Source organism: Anguilla anguilla, chromosome 5 (genome assembly GCF_013347855.1).
Source record: "Anguilla anguilla isolate fAngAng1 chromosome 5, fAngAng1.pri, whole genome shotgun sequence".
Lineage (NCBI taxonomy): Eukaryota > Metazoa > Chordata > Actinopteri > Anguilliformes > Anguillidae > Anguilla > Anguilla anguilla.
In genome coordinates this window covers 52,598,670-52,617,543 of record NC_049205.1, presented here as the reverse complement: position 1 = coordinate 52,617,543, position 18,874 = coordinate 52,598,670, and the positions used below count along the sequence as shown (strand labels likewise).

At 48.5% G+C, this 18,874-nt stretch overlaps 1 protein-coding gene across 18 annotated transcripts in view; it reads right to left on the bottom strand.

Moving 5' to 3' along the window:
- LOC118228401 (pleckstrin homology domain-containing family A member 7-like) overlaps positions 1-18,874 on the bottom strand; it is a 108,708-nt gene that overhangs the window by 47,310 nt on the left and 42,524 nt on the right. For 17 of the 18 annotated variants that reach the window (XM_035419908.1, XM_035419907.1, XM_035419906.1 and 14 more), the window contains one exon: positions 2,785-2,868. In XM_035419908.1, coding sequence (XP_035275799.1) covers positions 2,785-2,868 — 84 coding nt within the window. Of the gene's footprint in view, positions 1-2,784; positions 2,869-10,537; positions 10,801-18,874 lie in introns of those variants that run through there. The other variant, XM_035419916.1, reaches the window with a different exon arrangement.

Genomic DNA, 18,874 nt, shown 5'->3' with positions numbered 1-18,874 from the left:
GAAAAAAAAAAAGAAATCCCGCCATTCCACAGGACTCCTTCCTCACGCTGGAGCGAATCCAAAGCTTTTTCGCGCTTCTGTGCAGCACTGAGGGACTTTCCAGGGTCAGCTCACGCTGGGAGCCTTCGCAGAGCCTCCGCCTACAGGTGGAGAGAGAAGCTGAGCTCCTGAGCTACGCGCCAGAGCTGGGGGAAAACAACGCACCGCAGCCAGCACCGGGAGGACGGCTGCGCCGCGACTCGGTGCACTACATCGCGACATCTCAAACAAACTGTCCATCAGTGTCACGGAAACTTAGGAGGCCGATTGGCCGTGAAGCTCTGATTCTGCCTCCAGCAGAGAAAGGGATGCTTCAGCAGAGCCATTTCCTCCTCTGTCTGCAAAAACCTCCCACTCTGAGCGTCACTAACTCCAGGCTGGCTCCGGTCTGCTTCTGGGCTGATCCTGGCCTGTTTCTGGCCTGGTTCCGGCCTGTTTCTGACCTGGCACTAGTTATAGTCCAAGCACACAAAGGGTCAGAAAGGGGATACAGGGCATTCAGCATAATGAATGCCTATCTGATGTTCTCTTGGAGAGGTGCGCAAATCACTTTGATGGCTGCCGTCTTGCCCCCTTGTTTCTACAATATTCACTGACTTCAGGGCACAGTGTGTCTGTGGCACTTTTGTGCATTCTGGCATCACCATCGCCTCAGCTGGCCACTCTGATCTAAGGACCTGAACATGTGACCCTGGAGAACCCGACTGAGAAGAAAGCCCTGCTTTCCATATCCCAGCTGAAATCCACACCGCTATTTCTATGGGAACACCAGGCAGCAGTGCATCTGAACGAGCTGTCTGTCTCTCTGTGGGGTGGGGCAGGGCGGGGCGACAAATTCGAGAGGAGGGGGTGAATCACAGTGCGGCTCACATGTATTACCCAGGGATCACCAGACAGCACAGCTGTCGAACGGGGCGGATAGGTGGGATGGCTGAGGGGGTTGACTCCCCGAAGAAGACGGAGGGATGCGGAGGAAAGCAAGCAGCTGGGCCCAATGCGGAAAAGCAGGAGAGCTATAAACTGGCCCCGAGAAACCGGAGAGCAGCTATGCCCCGACACCCGCCATTCCAGCCCCCGTAGAACCGCCATCTCTCGGATCGTTAACCAGCGCCCACCTGCGCGGGGGACGGATAGGGGGCACGGGGAAGGGCTGTCAGCTCCAAAGTGACAGACTGAAATGATGCCTCTATCGGTCCTCCATAAAGGGACCCTGCCCTGCTGCTGTGTGTGCACTGGAGAGGGGGGGGGGGGGGGGAGGGGGGCGTGGTGCTGCAGCCTAACGCTGGTGCTCAGTCACTGGCTGAATAACCCCACAGCACGCAGGCTCTGGACCCACAATGCAGACTCTGGACCCACAATGCAGTGTGTACCGTACAATGAGCTTTGTGTGTCCTATCAGCACTTCTCTCCTCCACATAAAGCAGCTCATGATCGCTGCCCACCAGGACCGCGGCAACATCAGCCGGTGGAAATATCCCGTCTCCTTCCAGAAAGAAATACACTGATGAAATTCACCTGAGTGACTGCTCGGTGAAATCTGCTGCTTTACTAGTTCTGAAATATTTCACCTTGTGGGGGATGGCATTTTTTAAAACTTTTTTAAAGAACAAAAGAACCAAGTGGTTCACTTCAAATGTCAACAGCTTCGGTGAAAAGACAGAAGCTGTTTAGTAAGATTATGTGTACAAATAAAAATGAACGCCTGGTTTCACGGCAGAGGCAGAGCAGGATGTGCTTATCCTAGCGAAGGCTCTTTAATGGGACATTTTAACATGTTACAGAACAGGGAATAGGGCTGTACCAGAAGGGCTATAGAGAGAACTCAGCTTTGAAAGAGGAAGGTCACCAGACCTTCTGTGTGTGTGCGTGTGTGTGTGTGCACATGTGTGCGTGCATGTGTGTGGTGTGCGTGCGTGTGCTGACTGCAGGTCAGTGGCAACATCTTTAATCCAGATCACAGCTTTACGCAACTGCCCAGGCTGAGCAGGCTTTCCTGGAAGGGCTGTGGGGCTGAGGGCTGAGGTCAGCTGCTGATCACTCAAGCCCAGGAGCAGCATGACACCAGAGAGGGCCTGAAATGCATGTCACGCTGTCCCTACCGCTGTTCCAACAACCCTGGCTCTGTGTCACTCCCAGTGCGCTTTTTATACCCTCACCAGGAACACAACACAGAACACAAAGGGTTAATTAATTTATTATGGTACTATTTGAAGCCTGCAGCTCTGGCAATATGGCACTATCAATAAAATCCACAATTATTGTTTCTTTTTGTTTTTTTTGATGTATGATCCCAATTCACAGTGGCATGCCCCTCCCGTATAATAGTCAAATAATTTTGCGGGATGGCAGGTTTATTGGTCTCTGTTATTTCCATGGATTCAATTGAGGTAATAAAGCCTGCACAAATATAAAATCTGGGGACCTGAATCAGTGGTTGTGTAAGCAGTTATGAAATCGAGAGTCTTGAATAAATCCATAGTCATTAAAAATGTGATCATTTTGTATTGCTATCCCCTCCTGCTCCAGAGTTAATGGAAAGCGTCTCTTTGGGCTGTTCATGCTCCCCACCCCCTCCCCACCCCCGCCTCACCCCATCATTTTTCAAAGCACGGGCTAATCCCCGCTCTCTAATCATCCCATTTCACACTCTTCTTTTTGCAAAGAGCCAGGACCACACAGCCCTGCAGGACGCGGGTGGGAGTCCCCGTCCGTCTGCGGAGATAACGCAGAGGGGGAAACACTCACTGCTCTCGAAGGACGTAGTCGATGTTTTCAGGCGAAATCTGGCCCGTCACAGGGTGCCTAAAAGACGTCGTCCTCTGGTTATGGCTGAGTGAGAGACAGAGAGGGGGGAGGAGAGAAGGGGAGAGGGAGGTGGTGGAGGGGGGGGGGGGGGGGGAGGGGAAGAGAGGGGGAAAAACAAAGCAGAAAATAAACCTTCTGTACATAAATCATCCCTGGGGTGGGGGGGGGGGATTTTTACACTCAGGTACAGGAGGGAGAATTCCGTGGGAGCCCGCTAAGCTCAGAGGCATCCTGTGACTTTCCCAGGGTGCGTGTGGAATGCACTGCGCTGCGGCGGGACGGAGGGGCCGGGCTTCCACACAAAGCACGGGGGCGCAGGGGACCTGGCACGAGCATCTATTCATCGCTCTGGGGCACTGCAGCATCCCACTGCTGCCACCACAATTAACAGGGGGAGAGAAGGGACCCCTTGTGAATCTGCGCAACCATGACGTGCAGAATGGCTTTTTTTTGCCCTAGCAGATGACACTTACAGCCATCATGCTGCAACTCTCGACTATGTACCTGCCTACGGACTACAGTTGAAAATTAGCCATACTGGCTAAACTGCCATATTTACAGAAATGTTTATTAATGTGCACTCTCCCTGTAAAAATAAACTGAATAAAGTCAAGAACAAAGAACCGTGCCGTAACTCTGAGTGGGGACAGGAACTTAAGCAGAGTCCGCACAACTGCAGCCTGGGTCCCAGAGTCACTTTCACACTGTACCAACACATTCAACAGCCCAATCCCAACACAGATATCAAGACACACATCAACAATGAGGGCAGCTCAGGCTGAGATACTGTAGAATTACAGAGAACCTCTGGCTTAGGCAGCTTGCTTAGACAGCACATGTATTATGATAACACACTACTGGGTCCAATGGTTCCCCAATCAGAACAGCAGAAGGTCAAACCTCTACAAACAGCAGCAGTTCCTGATTTCTTCACCACACCACAAGATGAATAAGCCCTTTCATTTCTTGTGCATCCCTGCATCCCGCACCTCCACTTACTCGCCCAATCACCTCCCTTCCCGCCCCCCGCCCCCCTACCTCACATAAACCACCCCCACCCTGGTCCCAGTGATAAATCACGGGCCATTTGGATTAGGCACACTGCTCAAATGGATTAGTATCGATTTCATTTGTACTCATTTTTCCCCTGTGGCAGCATTAAGCGTGTTCGCAGCCCGCCGGACGAAAATAGTGTGGAATCTTGCACACCATTCGGCCCACGCGAGGTACACACATCGATGCAGCCTCGAGTGCTGGGCTGTTTCTCACTGAACCCCACTTCACTTGCAACAGTAACTTGCTCTTTGTCAAGCAGTGACAGAATTTGCCCAACATTTTTCATTTTAGGCAAATCTATTCATTCCATGCTCCAATATTCATTAGTCAAAGTACTCGCTGGATTGTAATAAGCTTTAGTATGCTACTGCAATGCTAGCAGTCTCTTACACCTGAAAAGAGTGGTCCTGCAAGGCAAACGGCTAAACACTCAGGGGAACGGAAGTGTTCATTACAAGGTGAAAGGGATTTGTTGTTTTTCGAAAATACTGTAAGTCAAGAGGAAGTGTTTGGTCAAACAATCCTTAATGAAACCTTACCATTGATTAGGTTTGTCTTAAGACTACTTTCACAGGGGTGAGTCTTTCTCATGTACGCAAATCTCATCCAAGAGGACAGGTAGCTTCTACTCTCCAGTGCACCAGTGAACTATCCCAGAATCCATTTCCGATCTTCCCAATAATTCCGCAAATGACATGCATTCTGTTCTCGCTGCATGCGGAGGATAATGCTCATGGGCCATGATAATTTTCTGAAAGGCACAGCTCTCTGAGAAGAAGTCAGGACCACATCTCATATCACACAGCATCTCATGTCAACCAGTAACGACTACCAGGAGGGACTCAACGGAAAAATAATCATAAGCCGCGTTTCCACCGCAGGAACTATACCCCGGAACTAGGAACCTTTTGAGGAACTCAGTGCGTTTCCACCGCAGGAACTAGGGTCTAAATTTAGTTCTGGGGGCTTTGTTTTACCCCCCAAAACGTTCCTGCTCGGGGGGTAGTACTTTCCGAAAGTACAGGAACCTTTTGGGTGGAGCTCGCAGCGCTGAACATTTCTGATTGGTCGAGTACTCGTAGCATTTGTGTTGTATTTATTTTCCGCCATTACCCGCCATGTTTGAAAATATGCAGCGGCAAACCAATTTATTTTCATAATAACTTCAAATCAAACTTGTATGTTATGCGGCGCAGTAGCCTACTTTTGGTTATAGCCTGTCAACGTCTTGGAATTATAACGTGTGCTCTTCTGTTCTTTTCTTGCTTTAGTATTCGTTTTATAAAATGCTAAGCATTCGTGCTGGGACAGCATATTACGTAGGCTACCAAAACATTCAAACGGATTAATTCGGTTGCTGAATATTTTCTTCCGGATTTTCTTTGTTAGCCTGTTGTAATTGACTCAAAACGTTTGATACAGTTATGTGAGGTATGCGGTAGTTCTGCATAATTAACATTGGTGATACAGTACAAGCAAACTGGAAATCACCTTCCGCACGTTTTATCCGGGTAAAATAACAGGTTAATTCTAGTAATCTTCCCTTTAGCTTTTTCAGACTGCCGTAATTTTACTCAATTTTACTGCCATTTTTCAATTCCACGAAAAGACCAGGAAGACTATGGACTCATTTATGGTGCATGGTTCGCATCTGGAGGGCACACTTCGCTGCTCGGCTAGCAGTAACTTCGAAGGAAAGCAAACGGTGGCTATACCACTACTAATTTACATTTTCACGCAAGTCCGAGTTTTCGTTCTATTCTTGTCATTTTGCCATTAGCCTATATGGAATTGACGACGAGAAAGTAATAAAACAGCAAATTGTTTACAACGTGTGCATGTTTTCTGCTGTTAATGAATGTGTTTGAGAGGATATATGAAAATCAATAAATACAAAAGTAACCATATATAGTCATTGTTGCTAACCCGTTGTAAATATGTGGAATAAACCCCTCCGGGCTGTCCCGGTTATTAGAAAATAATGTAGGCTACTTCGGTGGGAGTATGGGGTTACAGAAGAAATCATATGACAGATGGACCGATGACAACGTCAGTGGGCTAATTTGCCTAATCTTCGCGGTACTTTAGACCCCAGTGGAAACGCAGACAACCATTGGCTGAAGGAACCTTTTAGTTCCTGGTAAAGTAGTTCCTGGGACTGAAAGTTCCGGGTAATTTTGGTGGAAACGCGGCTATAGATGTATTCATACTGCCTTCTATCACAGGATCTCAAACTGATCTGCAGTGAATTCGCCTCATCCACCACCAACATGTAGCGCCTTGAAGACTGAAGCAGGGAGACTATTTAGACAAAGAAACCGGTGACGATTAAAATGCTAATGGAAGATTTAAACAAAATGACAAAGGTGAGCAATGGACTGTACGTCCCAAGGGGAAAAACCCTAAGTGCCCTTTCAAGGCGAGACCTCTGCTTCCTCTTCCCGAAAGGCCACGCGAACATGTTCCTGCGACACCCGCTCTCAGATAAATCACCTCGCGCCTTCACAGCTGACAAACGTCAGTGGTCTCTCGACTCAGGCCTGGCTGTTATAATGACAGGCTCATCCATCTCAGGGGCCCCAGCCCACAGACACAGGGTGTACATGCACACCGCAGGCAGGGCCCCAGTCCACAGACACAGGGTGTACATGCACACCGCAGGCAGGGCCCCAGTCCACAGACACAGGGTGTACGCCACACGGTGCAGGCAGGACGTCTTCCTGCTCCCACTGCCTGCAGGAGCTCCTTCAGATCCTGCTGGTCACATCCGGCCCCACAAGAGTCCTCCCTCACAAAACACACACAACAGTCACGCAACACCGGAGGAAGCAACTATGGCGTTAAAAGAGGCTGTGCCACAACCTTCAACTGTAACAGGTTCAAACATTTACCCATCTTATCATCCCTGACATGCATATTTACCCTTCGTGACTAAATCGAAAAACATGCGACAGGTTTATTTGCAGGAATTTCTGTATAGATATAAAACGAGCTTGCTGAGCGCTCGGTTGGAGGACGGGGGGGCCTTTGGGGATCTCAGGTGGTAGGACACGGGTGTCCGGGTGCACAGGACTGCTCTTCCGGATGAGCGGACCACAGCTGAGAACTAAAGGGTTAGTACAGCCCAGCCCTGCATTCCTACAGCTGACCAAACCTGGAGCTTCAGCTCCATACCCACCCATACACTGATCAGTACAGCCCACTCAACCCTGCCACCAATGCCATCCTCCTGCTCCTCCTCCTCTCCATGTACGCCAAGGCTTTGACCTTGGCCAGGGCAAGGGGCCAGTGTTGAGGGGAGACGCAGGCAAATTAATTCCTCCTTAGCACATCGGCCGCAATAAGAAATTCCGTAACGTCTTGGCGATGTGACCCCGCCCCCACGACTTGGACAGATCGAACCTGGGTTGCGTGGCAGGCAGACGTGCATCTTGAACAACTTTCAGGGGGGCACTAAACCCCACCCTTTGGCATGAGAGAAGGTCGGAAATGGGGCGTGTCCTAGAGCCTGGGCAGAGACCATTCGCTGATGCCCAGGCCAGAACTTATGAATGGTCGATGAAACACGATGGAGTAGAGCTGTGTTGCACCAGTAAAACCGGCCTGATCCGGTCAGGGTGAACAGGAGTACGTTCCTGAGAAGATCTACAGGACAAGTTACCAGCAGCCACACCCACTTCACACCAGAAAACAGAGAGTTACAAAGACCTGACCCGACCGGACATAACCAGCTCCACTCCCCACTTCAAACACTCCTTGCACACATCCTTCTGAGCACAAACATTTCATAGATCTACGAGCATTTCCGGTCCTACTGTATTTTCAAAACAAATTCCAACGCCGCGATCATTCAAACCGGAATATCGAGAGCTGCGCGCATTAAATACCTGACGCTGCCTGATCCCGCCTCCCCCACTTCAATCTCAGAGGAAACGCTCACGCCGCGTCACTTGCTGACTTTTAATTAAGTGGCCGAGAAGGAAAAAAAAAAACACAATGGGGTTTGTGTTTGCGGTGATTTATAGACTGTAATTCCTCCGAAGCTATGGGAATGGCGGTAAATCAGGCACGGGCACCGCGGTGAGCTGGGCTCCGTTCCCGCGAACAGCACGCCGCTCTCTCAACCGCATCAGGGCCGCACAATGGCCCAGTCCCTCCCCCCCCCCGCGCATAATTGCGAATCTGCATTCTTTAGCTCCTTTGTCTCTCCCACATTACTTCTGAACTACTTGTCATGGAATTCACTGCGGTTAGCACACTGCGAGCAGACCAGCGCGCAAGTACAGCGGTCCCCCCGTTTGTTGTGCCGGAGTTACTACGCAGTTTCGGCAGAGCCCCGGGCCAAGCCGCATCCAGCAGGAAATGAACTCCCCTTCCAGCCGAGCTGGCGCTTTGTGTCCCCCTCACGTGCGAAATCGAGGGCACCTCCACGTAGCGCATCGCTGCTGCTTCTCACGGGCACCGCACGTGCGCACACACACACAAACACGTAAACACATACACGTGCTCGTACACGCACGCAGCGATACAAAAAAAAGCATGCGTATGCATAAACGCGCACTGCGCACACACACACACACACACACACACACACACACACTGTATGTTCCTCATTCATCCACCAGGGTATCAGTGTCAGGCTCTAATGGAAAGAGCTACTCCAGCTGTTTCAGTGCTGCCTGGACAGATGGGCTCTGAGGACTTGAGATGGCCTGTAGCAGGGGACACCTGTTTCTGCACTGCATTCCAGTCAGCCGCACGCAGTGACCTCGCCAAAACACCAAAGAGCACATCAGGTCAGTGCCAGAGGTGAAACCGTGTGCGGTCTTCAGGCCAAACACTCCCCCATCATCTTGTGTGCTGCATGCGACATTCCATGGTGACAGTGATGGGTTACACAAACAGGGTATACACAACACAGGTTTCGCCCTCCCACCTCTGATGCACTACACCTGCCCGTAAAACAGGCAGGGAGAGAGGGTCACATGACCTCACACGACCAGCACATTCCGCCACTATCCTGGAATTGCTGTCAAGCACCTGATGGAAGCAGACGGGCTGCTGGAAGGGGAGCACTTCACCCAGTCTGTGCTGCGCCGATATCTCCCTTGTCTGAGCTTACGTTATATCACTCTGACACGTTCTCAATGAAGGTCCCTTCAGCCAAAGGCCCAATCTCTCCCAGGCTATTTCCTATCAGCATCAAACCACTAAGAAGGAAGAGAAGACTCCAGAAGTGCAGCTTTCCATTACCGTCAACAACCCGTTTGGCTCTTCAGATAGGCCTGGAGTGTTTCATTCTGGAAACTGTCACACGGGTAGACGTTGACAGAACAGATTTTTTTTTTTTTAAATAACATGAGAAATGACCTGCCAGTTAAGGTAAATTGTTATGACTGGACTCTATTTGTTGTAATCTCACACATTTAAAACAACAGCATAGGATTCCCCAGCCACAACAGCAGCTGTGCGCTTTCAAACTGGCGTCCGTCCACAGGAGGATGGGTGTGTTACATCCACTGTCAGTTTAATTTAAAGGTTAATAAATACACAGGCATTAGAAATGACCCAAAGTTAATTATGTAGTCGCTATTTCATTGGAAATGGTACAAGTGGGCGGCTTCTGCTTAAAGTGCAGCCGCCATGATGTAATTTGATTTCTATCTAAAGTTCACATATTGCGTTTAAGATCCGACATAAGATGGAGGCCATTAATCCACCTACAATATAATAACTCCCCCACCCAATAAAGCCCGTCCTCTTATTTCACCACATTCCACTCCGAGCTAATCACAACAGGTCCTGCTTTGCGAATATCCGGTAAGAATGAAGAAAAAAGTGAGCACGGTGGAGCTTTGATCAGCAACCGTAATCACTCCAGGCTTCTCTCAACCGAGAACACTGCCTTTCTTCATCAGTTTAATTACAGCATATTCTCAGCTGTGGAACAGCTCTAGAGGGGCAGCCAAGGCCATTCTCGGAAAAAGTAGCAGAAGTTCTTCTAATACAACCATGACAACTTTTCAATAGCATTTGAAAATCAACTGCAAAGAAAAAGTGTTCAGTTGGGCATAGCAAGCATACACACACAGTCGCGCAGTGCTAATAAGTTTTCATTTAAAAACAGATTTTTAAAAATGAATCACATTTTGGAGATAGCAGATGTTTCAGCTGCTGGGCACCTGTCAAATTAACAATTCATGTTTTTCTGTTTCTGTACGGAGACTGTTAATTTTGTCATCATCCGCCCCAGGGTGACTTTTAAAGAGAAAATTTTTTTAAAACAGGAAAAACACATGCTTTTGTTTGACACCTCTTGTGCACCAACTCCAAAAACACACCCACCACACAGCTCTGAATCCCACAACAAAAACCGCAGCTTTGCTGCTAATCCTTCACCCAGCGCACCAAGCAAAACAACGTCGGCACCGGACCCCGAAAGGGCACCACAGCGTGGCACTTTCACTACCGCTGCCACAGCGAGTTACAGCCAGAGCCATGTGAAGATATGCAGCCTGGCCTCTCTATCTCTGTCAGCCCGATAGCGATCCAGCTAGCTCCTTCCTTTCCTGACGCGAGTCCGAAACTCCCTCCTGACCGTGGGGTTCGGAGCCCGGCTGTTCTGATCAGTGTTTACCTCTCTCCTCATAGCGCAGCGAGGTGACGGGCCTCCCCCCGCCGGGTCTAACTCCGCGGTTCCTCTCGGTCCTCCCGGCTCCAGCACACAGAGAGCAGAGCTGGCACGGTAGCTGTGTCCCGCCACGGGATAGGGGAGGGGGGGGGAGTGAGGCCGCTTCAGTTCCCGCAGTGACTGCTGACTGAAATTTCATTCAGAGTACAGTGTCTGCACTGGCTCTCTCCCCCCCAAACTCTGGCCGTCAGAGAAATGCCATGGAGCTTATCAAAACGTTACAACCCCTCCCGCGCCCCTCCCTCCCTCACTCTCTCACTCTCTCTCCCCGTCTCTCTCTTTCTCTCTGGCCCCTATCCCTCTGTCCGTATCTCTTGCTTTCTCTCTCCCTATTTACCTCGCTCTCCCCACAACACCTCTGTCTCTCTCTTTTTCCTGTCCCCCCTTCCCCTCTTTGTCCATCATGAGGGCAAAACTTGATCCCTTCCACAGAGAAGAGTGGATTATTTTCACTTTCTCCAGCTGCCCGAGGGCTGGAACACTCTCCACTCCCAGGGCTGGGCAGCTCCTCCCAGCCTTCCCAAACTGCAGCCTGGCACCTTTTCAAATGCTGCCCAGGTAGTGCCCGGGCACACACTGCTGCGCACCCTGGCAGCCACTGGGCATACTGCACTCAGATACTGTGAATCAACTTTGATGTTCCGCTCTGGGTTTGGGTAAGAGACAAAATTCCACTGTTCCTGATTGGTCAATGCTTTGTCACTACTTGGCCCGACTGGCTACTGCAGTTGTACAAACATTGGGCGTTGCAAAGTCTTCTGTTATTGCAAATACTCACATCACATGTCTCAATTATCTCCCCTGCCATTCGCCAGCAACTCCACTCAAACAAAACAATACTACAGTTCATCAGGTCAGATCGATGGAGAACAGGCTGTTTTCACAAACTGTACACTGTTACAGCCCAAACCCTCCGACATGTTTTTCAAAACTCCAAGCTAAGACTAAAAGACAAAGTGAATGCTATAGCAGTGAAAGCAGGTACGGTCTCACAATATGGGCGAGGCTGCTACAAAATCCAACACAAGGAACAAACTGGACTCACTACATCTGTACGAAACTGTCAAATTTATCCCTTTGGAAGGGAGTGCTTGTGCTGAATAAAGGACAAAGCAGCATGTGCCCCAAAAAGAAGATCAAAAGTCAGGAGCATGTGACACTAATAATAACAATGTCTACTGCTAAGGCTGTATCTGTCATGAACACAGTCAATAAGAAAATAATATTTCCTAGGAAAGGCTATTTAAACTTCAGTTCATGGTTCATGTTTCAGATCTATGCTTGTGACCACTGGGACTTTGTACGTGCTGTAATATCGCTGCTGGTCTTTTGTTTGGTTTGTGGAGCTTTATTTAGACTTCAAAGAAGAGGTTATAAAAAATGAGTCGATTGAAGTATTTGTGCAATGCCGGCAGAGATCGCCTTCAGGAAGGCCAGCTGTGCATTCACTTCCAAGAACAACAGCGTCCATTTTATTGGGTTTGGTTAAACAATATTACTCTAGGTAGTGGTCCATCAGGCTTTCCTCAGACAGACAGACAGACAGAAAGAGAGAGAGAGAGAAAGACAGACAGAGAGACATACAGACAGACAGACAGACAGACAGCTGTATCTGTGGTGAGGCATGTCTGTGTCCATGGCAACAGAGTAAAGTAAATGCGCAGATTATTTTAGCTTTTTATTTTAGCAGGGGTTAGACTGCAAGCTCATGCCGCCCGATCACAGGCAATCAAACATGATTTTTTATTGTTGGAGGCATATAAAAAAAAAAAAAACTGCCTTTTGTCAAAAAAAGACTGTTTGTGAGGAAGACCAGAGTGCAGCATCGATTTCACTGTTGCCCAAAATAGTGAAAGAGATTAGGGCAAAAGCTCCATGCAGAGACTGAACTGACCGAGGGACGCAGGCAGTGCTTGCACTTCTGAGCCAGCTAATGCGTTCATTTCACATTCGTTTTTCCAAGCCTAGTTTTTTGTTACTGGCTAAGAAAACTTCTGTTTTCAAGTGCCCATGAGAAACATTTAATTTCACTAAAACTTCCCACCACAAGAAGACATTTTCAAGGCTTTTTTAGCACTAAAGAAGCATCTCTGAGTCATTTTACAGAAAATACGCACATCACTGTCAACTGTCACACCACCACTCTGAAACACAAGCCAGCTGCTTCGCACAAACCGAGTTCCTGTTCTGTTCATCCGCTGGCACTAAAGAGACACATTTTAGATGAGATCCGATTTTCCTCCATAATTAGTTCATATTGCCCATCATGCCCAGTCAATTCTGCTGGGTGGGGGGGGGGAAGAGACACTAATTTACATCTTTAATGCTACCAGTGGAAAAGCACAAATTTAGGGGGAATAAAGGCTCCCTAGGGATGACCCTACCAAAGAATGTTGGTGGAGGACAGGACAAAAATTCATCTTTTTTTAAATGTATGACTAATTTGTTTTCTTTTTTAAAAACAAAAACTGGAATGATTATTTGGATGTTTAGCTGTAACAATGCTGGATGCATAATAAAATATTTTTAAAATAAACATATTCTTTTCCATTCTTGTGTCCAGTTCATCCCAACAATGAAGAGCTGTAGCCTAGCGCCAAAAGCCAAAGCAGCCTGAGGAAGGCAAGAGGAGAGAGGCAGAGCTCGTGGGACTGTGACAGGGATCATCTAACACTGAAGCTCACATGCCACCTGCTCCTCCTCATCAGGCAGGCCACACAAGGGAAGAGGCTAACGACACAGGAAATACCTTCCCTGCAGAAGAGATTTATACCCCCCTCCACACGGGAGACAAAGTGCTATTGACTCTTTACTGATTACATGTTATGGTTATGTAAACTGTGAGTAATGGCCTTTGCCAGGGGGGGGGAACTGGACACATCAGTCAATCCTTCATGTGTCTGGAGATCTCCAATTCTGTGATGCAAGTCTCGAGGGAAACTTGATCCATGTCCAGGGGACATAACCTGGCTCAGAGATAACCATCAACAGATTTTTCTTAGGAGCAGAATCCAAAAAGAAACAAAAAAAACGGAACATTATTTAAAGCTTTGTTTACCAGAACCAGTTTTGACAGTTAATGTATTACAGGAATAGCGAACAAATATACACTCGGCTCAAGAAAGGTGACAAAAACTACTGGGATTAACAACCAAAGCAGCAACCTTCCTGGCTGGAAGCTGTTTATATCTCCTAGCAACGCAGCACTTTACAGCTAGCTTGAAACTCTTCTGTGCCGATCATGATATGTAGAAAACGATGAGAAAGCCTTTGAGCTTTATGTCTTAGATTATGCTTCCAGGACTGCTGGGGGGCTGGCTGGGCCATTATAACACTTGGGTTCAGGAGAGTGGCACGCCAGAGAAGCTGTACTTGTCTGATCACCCAAGACTCCTCGGGTCGGCTGGATGCCTGCAGACTGCTCGCGGCAACCGTACATAAAATCAAGTGCGTTCCTTCAAGGCAGCGTCGCTCAGCCGGTGAGCCGCGGAGGAGAAACAAGAGACGCCTGGCAGCCAATGACAACGTGCGCTCGCAGAGTCTTAGCATGGAGAAAATGAAGAGCCACTCTGTCTTTCACTCCAATACGCCTCAATTAGACTGGGAAATAAATGACATATTCACACGAGTTAACTGGCAGATCTGTACTTCATTAACACTTCAGAAAAAAGCCTTCATCAGGGAGCGCAAGGTCAAAGCCTCTGGTCCAGTGCGAAGCAACAGAGACGGCTGCTTATCTGTGAGCCCGCGGTGCGTTACCCTGCCAGTCAGCCTTGCAGCGCAAATGACTTTAATGAGAGCTTTTAACCGTACGGAATGACAAAAGGCCATTAAAATGGTGAGATTTCACTGTTCAGACACACGTCCGTTTCCTCTTTAGAGCCAGCTCACCTGAAAACACCGGAAACAATTCCGTCACATTTTGTTCTTTGCTTTTTGGCATACAAGCGAGGGGAAAATAAGTAGGGCTTTTGTTCAAGGTAATGCGAGGTTTTTCTCAGCTTAAAACAGATTTTTTTAAATAACCAGCAGAGGACTAGTTTCATCGCAATTTTGACATTCCACATTTCCTCTCCAAATGGGTAGCGCAGATCTGCTGCCTGAATTAGCCCTCGGCAATGGAGACAACCTTTGCAGGTAAAAACTCACAAGAAATCAAAGCAATTAAACTCATGAAAGAGTCAAGGTCAGGTCCCTCTCATTCTACGCACTCATACTGTGCACAGGAAAACCGCACCCCCCAACTTCCCCTCCCCAACACACTAATCACTCCTTTCTTCTGCAGTAAAGAGAAGCCCCTCCCCCACCCCCAAATGGCAACCACTGTGCATCGTCCCAATTTTTCCAGCATTAAATTTTATTTCTAAGAGGATGTGACTTCACATTCCCAAGAGGGGCGGGGTCCTGGGTAAAGCAGTGCCCAGCACATGGGGGCCATGGAAAGTGACAGTCGCACATCTCCAGTTTCATCCCGGGCCCTTTCTCTAATAATGGAGCCCCTCCAGAGCGCGAGAGGTGAGCATCCCTCAGCAGCACTGGCAGCAGCCAAAGGTGGGAGAATGGATGGGTGGGAGCCAAATCCAGCTCACCATCCAAAGCAGGGCTATTCACCCTTCCTGGCAAAGGAACATTGACTGGCGGTCATAAAGTGGAGAGATGTCTCCCTGCCCTTAACACTGCGTATTTTAACAAAACACACACGCATACACACACACACATACACACACACACGCATACACACACACACATACACACACACACACACACACACACACACACCAACACACACACACATACACACACACACTGAGGAAAAAATCTGTGCCATTCTCACAAGCATGTAGGCTGAAAGCTAATTAGCACAAATTGAATGGTTGGGGGGGGTTCAGGGAATGGGCTCAGTGATTTAGTTGGAACAGAGGTTTCCTATCGCTTTGTTCTCGGGGGGGAAAAAAATAGAAACCGTCAATGTCTCCCTTCTGCTGGGGGGGGGGGGGGGGGGGGGGGGGGGGGGGGGGCGGGCCAAGCTCCAGGCGCAGCAATCTGTCAAGCAGACGCTCTGAAAGCCGTGCCACAGCGAGATAACCCTCCAGCTGTTTGCAACCTGTCTCCGCTGCGATTCTCCGTCCAAATAGGGGAAATGGTAACTGCAGAAAACACTGCACCGCAGAACCCAACTGCTGATTATAGGGGTTCCAAAGGGGACCCGTGAGAAACCACAGCATTAAATCCCTGGTTGCCGTGTGAGTGATTGACCTTCAGAGTCCCAGACCATGTCTCACTAAGAGTGGGGGTCCTTTAAAAAAAAATTTCTTCCCATTTTATCTTTTCCTCCTCATTTAAGATGGCCTAGCCTAGTCATAACCGTACTCTCCTTCAACGTCCTCCATCACCTTGAGAGGTCACACTCTGGCATGCTTCTCCTCCTCTATGGAGCCCACAGAGCCAGCCAGCCAGCTGGTGCAGACAGAACACAGGTGCCTGACGGATCAGTGACGCTGCCCTCCAGCTGCTCATTGGTGCTGAGGCCCCACACTGCAGCACTCAGTGATGTCACACGCACAGTGAATGAGACAGGCCATGCCTCGCTGCTCAGCAGCAACCCCCCTATTCAACTGTGCACCTGTGAGGTGCCCGCGCCAGCTGCATCAGCCCTGCAGTGCAGCAACTGCAGCAGCAGCTCAGGACCAGGGTGCACTCTTCTACACTGAGGATGCAGCAGTGGTGTGCTGCACTTACAATAACGAACTGGACATTCCAAACTGTGCAGAGATCTGGGGAATCAAAAACATGGTAGATTTCAATCTTCGATGGCTTTGAGGCAAGGGAGTATTTGCAATGAATAACACGGCTGCAGCTACAGAACCGCAGAAAGGCTGCATATAAAAGGCCTGCTCAGGTCGATTTGAGTTTTTTAAAAATCCCATAAATCTTGCGGCATTTTAGATCAAAGATCAAAGAACATCTCTTGGCGGAGAAAAGGAGGGTTTCATAATGTCTTCTCACAAGGCTCAGACCTAAGTCTTTTCACGAGGCTAAACCTGAGCCCTTTTCTGGGAGCGAGCCACAGAGCAGGATCTTTACACACATCCATAAATTTCATCAGACATATGAAATTTCGGATTTTGACCTAGGTTCACCTTCTAACCAGTGACACCTAATGCAGTTTTGCTCCCTTAAATATCTCAATGAGGCACAACATTACTGCAAAACTTTCAATTGATTATGGCTGTGAGCCCTTCCCTTGAGTTATGTCAAAGGCTGCCAATGTTATGAACCACAGAGAAAACAGTTTGAACTGTAGTGTGTTCCTCTCTTGAGCTCTGAGACAGTAACAGCTCAAGCTCAATCCAGGTAAGACAGAGCTCATTTATATTCCGGCTCTTAACTCCCCTCTCTCTGATCTCTCTATCTCCCTAGGTAATACCATCCTCACACCATCACCCTCAACTAGAAACCTTGGCGTGGTGATGGACAACAGACTGTCCCTCACCGAGCACATTTCAGCAGTGACACGTTCATGCAGGTTCTTCCTGTATAACATCCGGAGGATCCGCCCCTTCCTCACAACTTACTCGACCCAACTCCTCGTCCAGGCAGTGGTCCTGTCCCGCCTGGACTACTGTAACTCCCTGCTTGCTGGCCTCCCAGCATCATCTATCAGACCCCTGCAACTCATCCAGAACGCAGCAGCGCGTCTGGTCTTCAACCTCCCCAGACATTCCCACGTTACCCCCCTGCTCACCACCCTCCACTGGCTCCCCGTGATGGCTCGCATCAAATTTAAAACATTAGTGCTTGCCTTCAAAGCAGCCAGGGGGTCAGCCCCTCCCTATCTACGTCAACTCATCAGACCCTACACCCCAGCTAGACCTCTCCGTTCTGCTGCCACATGTCGCCTGGTCCCTGCCCCGGCTCGCACCAGCACCCGGTCACGCCTCCTGTCTGTTCTAGCCCCACGGTGGTGGAATGACCTTCCTGTGCAAGTCAGAACAGCAGAGACCCTGGCCGTCTTCAAACGTAGACTGAAGACTCACCTCTTCAAGCTACATCTCACCTCATCACCCCCCACTACCCTCTAACATCCATTAAACCTCAACTGAGTAACCACGCGTCATGTTATTTTCATGTAACTAGGTTCATCTACAACTAGGTGGGTGGGGGGTGGGAATTTATATATATTTAAAAAAAAAAAAAAAAAAAAAAAAAAAAAAGGGGTACAATTCACACTTTTTGCAAAGTTATACCTATTGTAGCTCTCTTGCAGGAATGTTGTAAAGCGCTTGTCTCTGAGTTTTGTAATGCACTTGTTGTAAGTCGCTCTGGATAAGAGCGTCTGCTAAGAATCTATAATGTAATGTAATGTAACAGACCAGTCAAAGAATGTTGGGGAAATCGTCTTCGTCGACATCGCAAACGAAAGGACCTTTTTTTGTATATTCATTTACCTCTACATTTGATTCATGTCATATTTCAATGGCACTCCAAACCAAATCAACAATTGATTGCAGTCATCCGACAGATAATCAAACTATGCACATTAGCATAACCGGCTGCGACAGTGTGATTTACACGACATGAGGGGAGGGGGGGGAAGGACACCACCGAGTTGTTTTTCCAGTACTTCATTATGCAGGGGCTGAAAATGAGGTCCACCTAAAGAGTCAGGCCATCAATTATCTGTAAAGGAGCGCTTCCATTTTCAAGGACTACAAGGGGAGGAAAAATGATGAGGAGAGGTTTTCTAGAAGGGAGATGATAAGCAATGCGGGTTCATTACTAATGCTGATGACCATGGTATGGTTAAAAAATGTTTTTTTTTTTAAACATGTAGAGGTAGGGCCTCATTTCCAAGCAGTGATAGTGATGAACTCTCCAAGTTCTCACCGCAATCTCTTCTCTATGGTGAAGCACTACTATGAGAGGGTCAAGAGGGCAAGGTCAGGTGAATCAGCACTTCACTGCATCCAGAAATAACTGCAGTGTCTGCCGCTCTCCTGCAACCCAGCCCCCAGTGCCAACTCAATTGGGAAGAATTCTGATGAATTGGTGTCCTAAAAATGACCTGGACAAGATCCTCAAACAGTTCTCCAGATTGCACCACTTCATCCGAGCTGAAAACCTTTTACTGTTCCAGTCGGTTCTGTTAGCCCATGGTACTTCCTGAAAAATGAATCCTGAATCCATAAAACAGAAGTTCTGGGTTCACAGAATTCATAAACAAATAAACCAATCAACAAATTAACAACTGCAGGACAGGCCTATGAGTGTGATAATTCATGC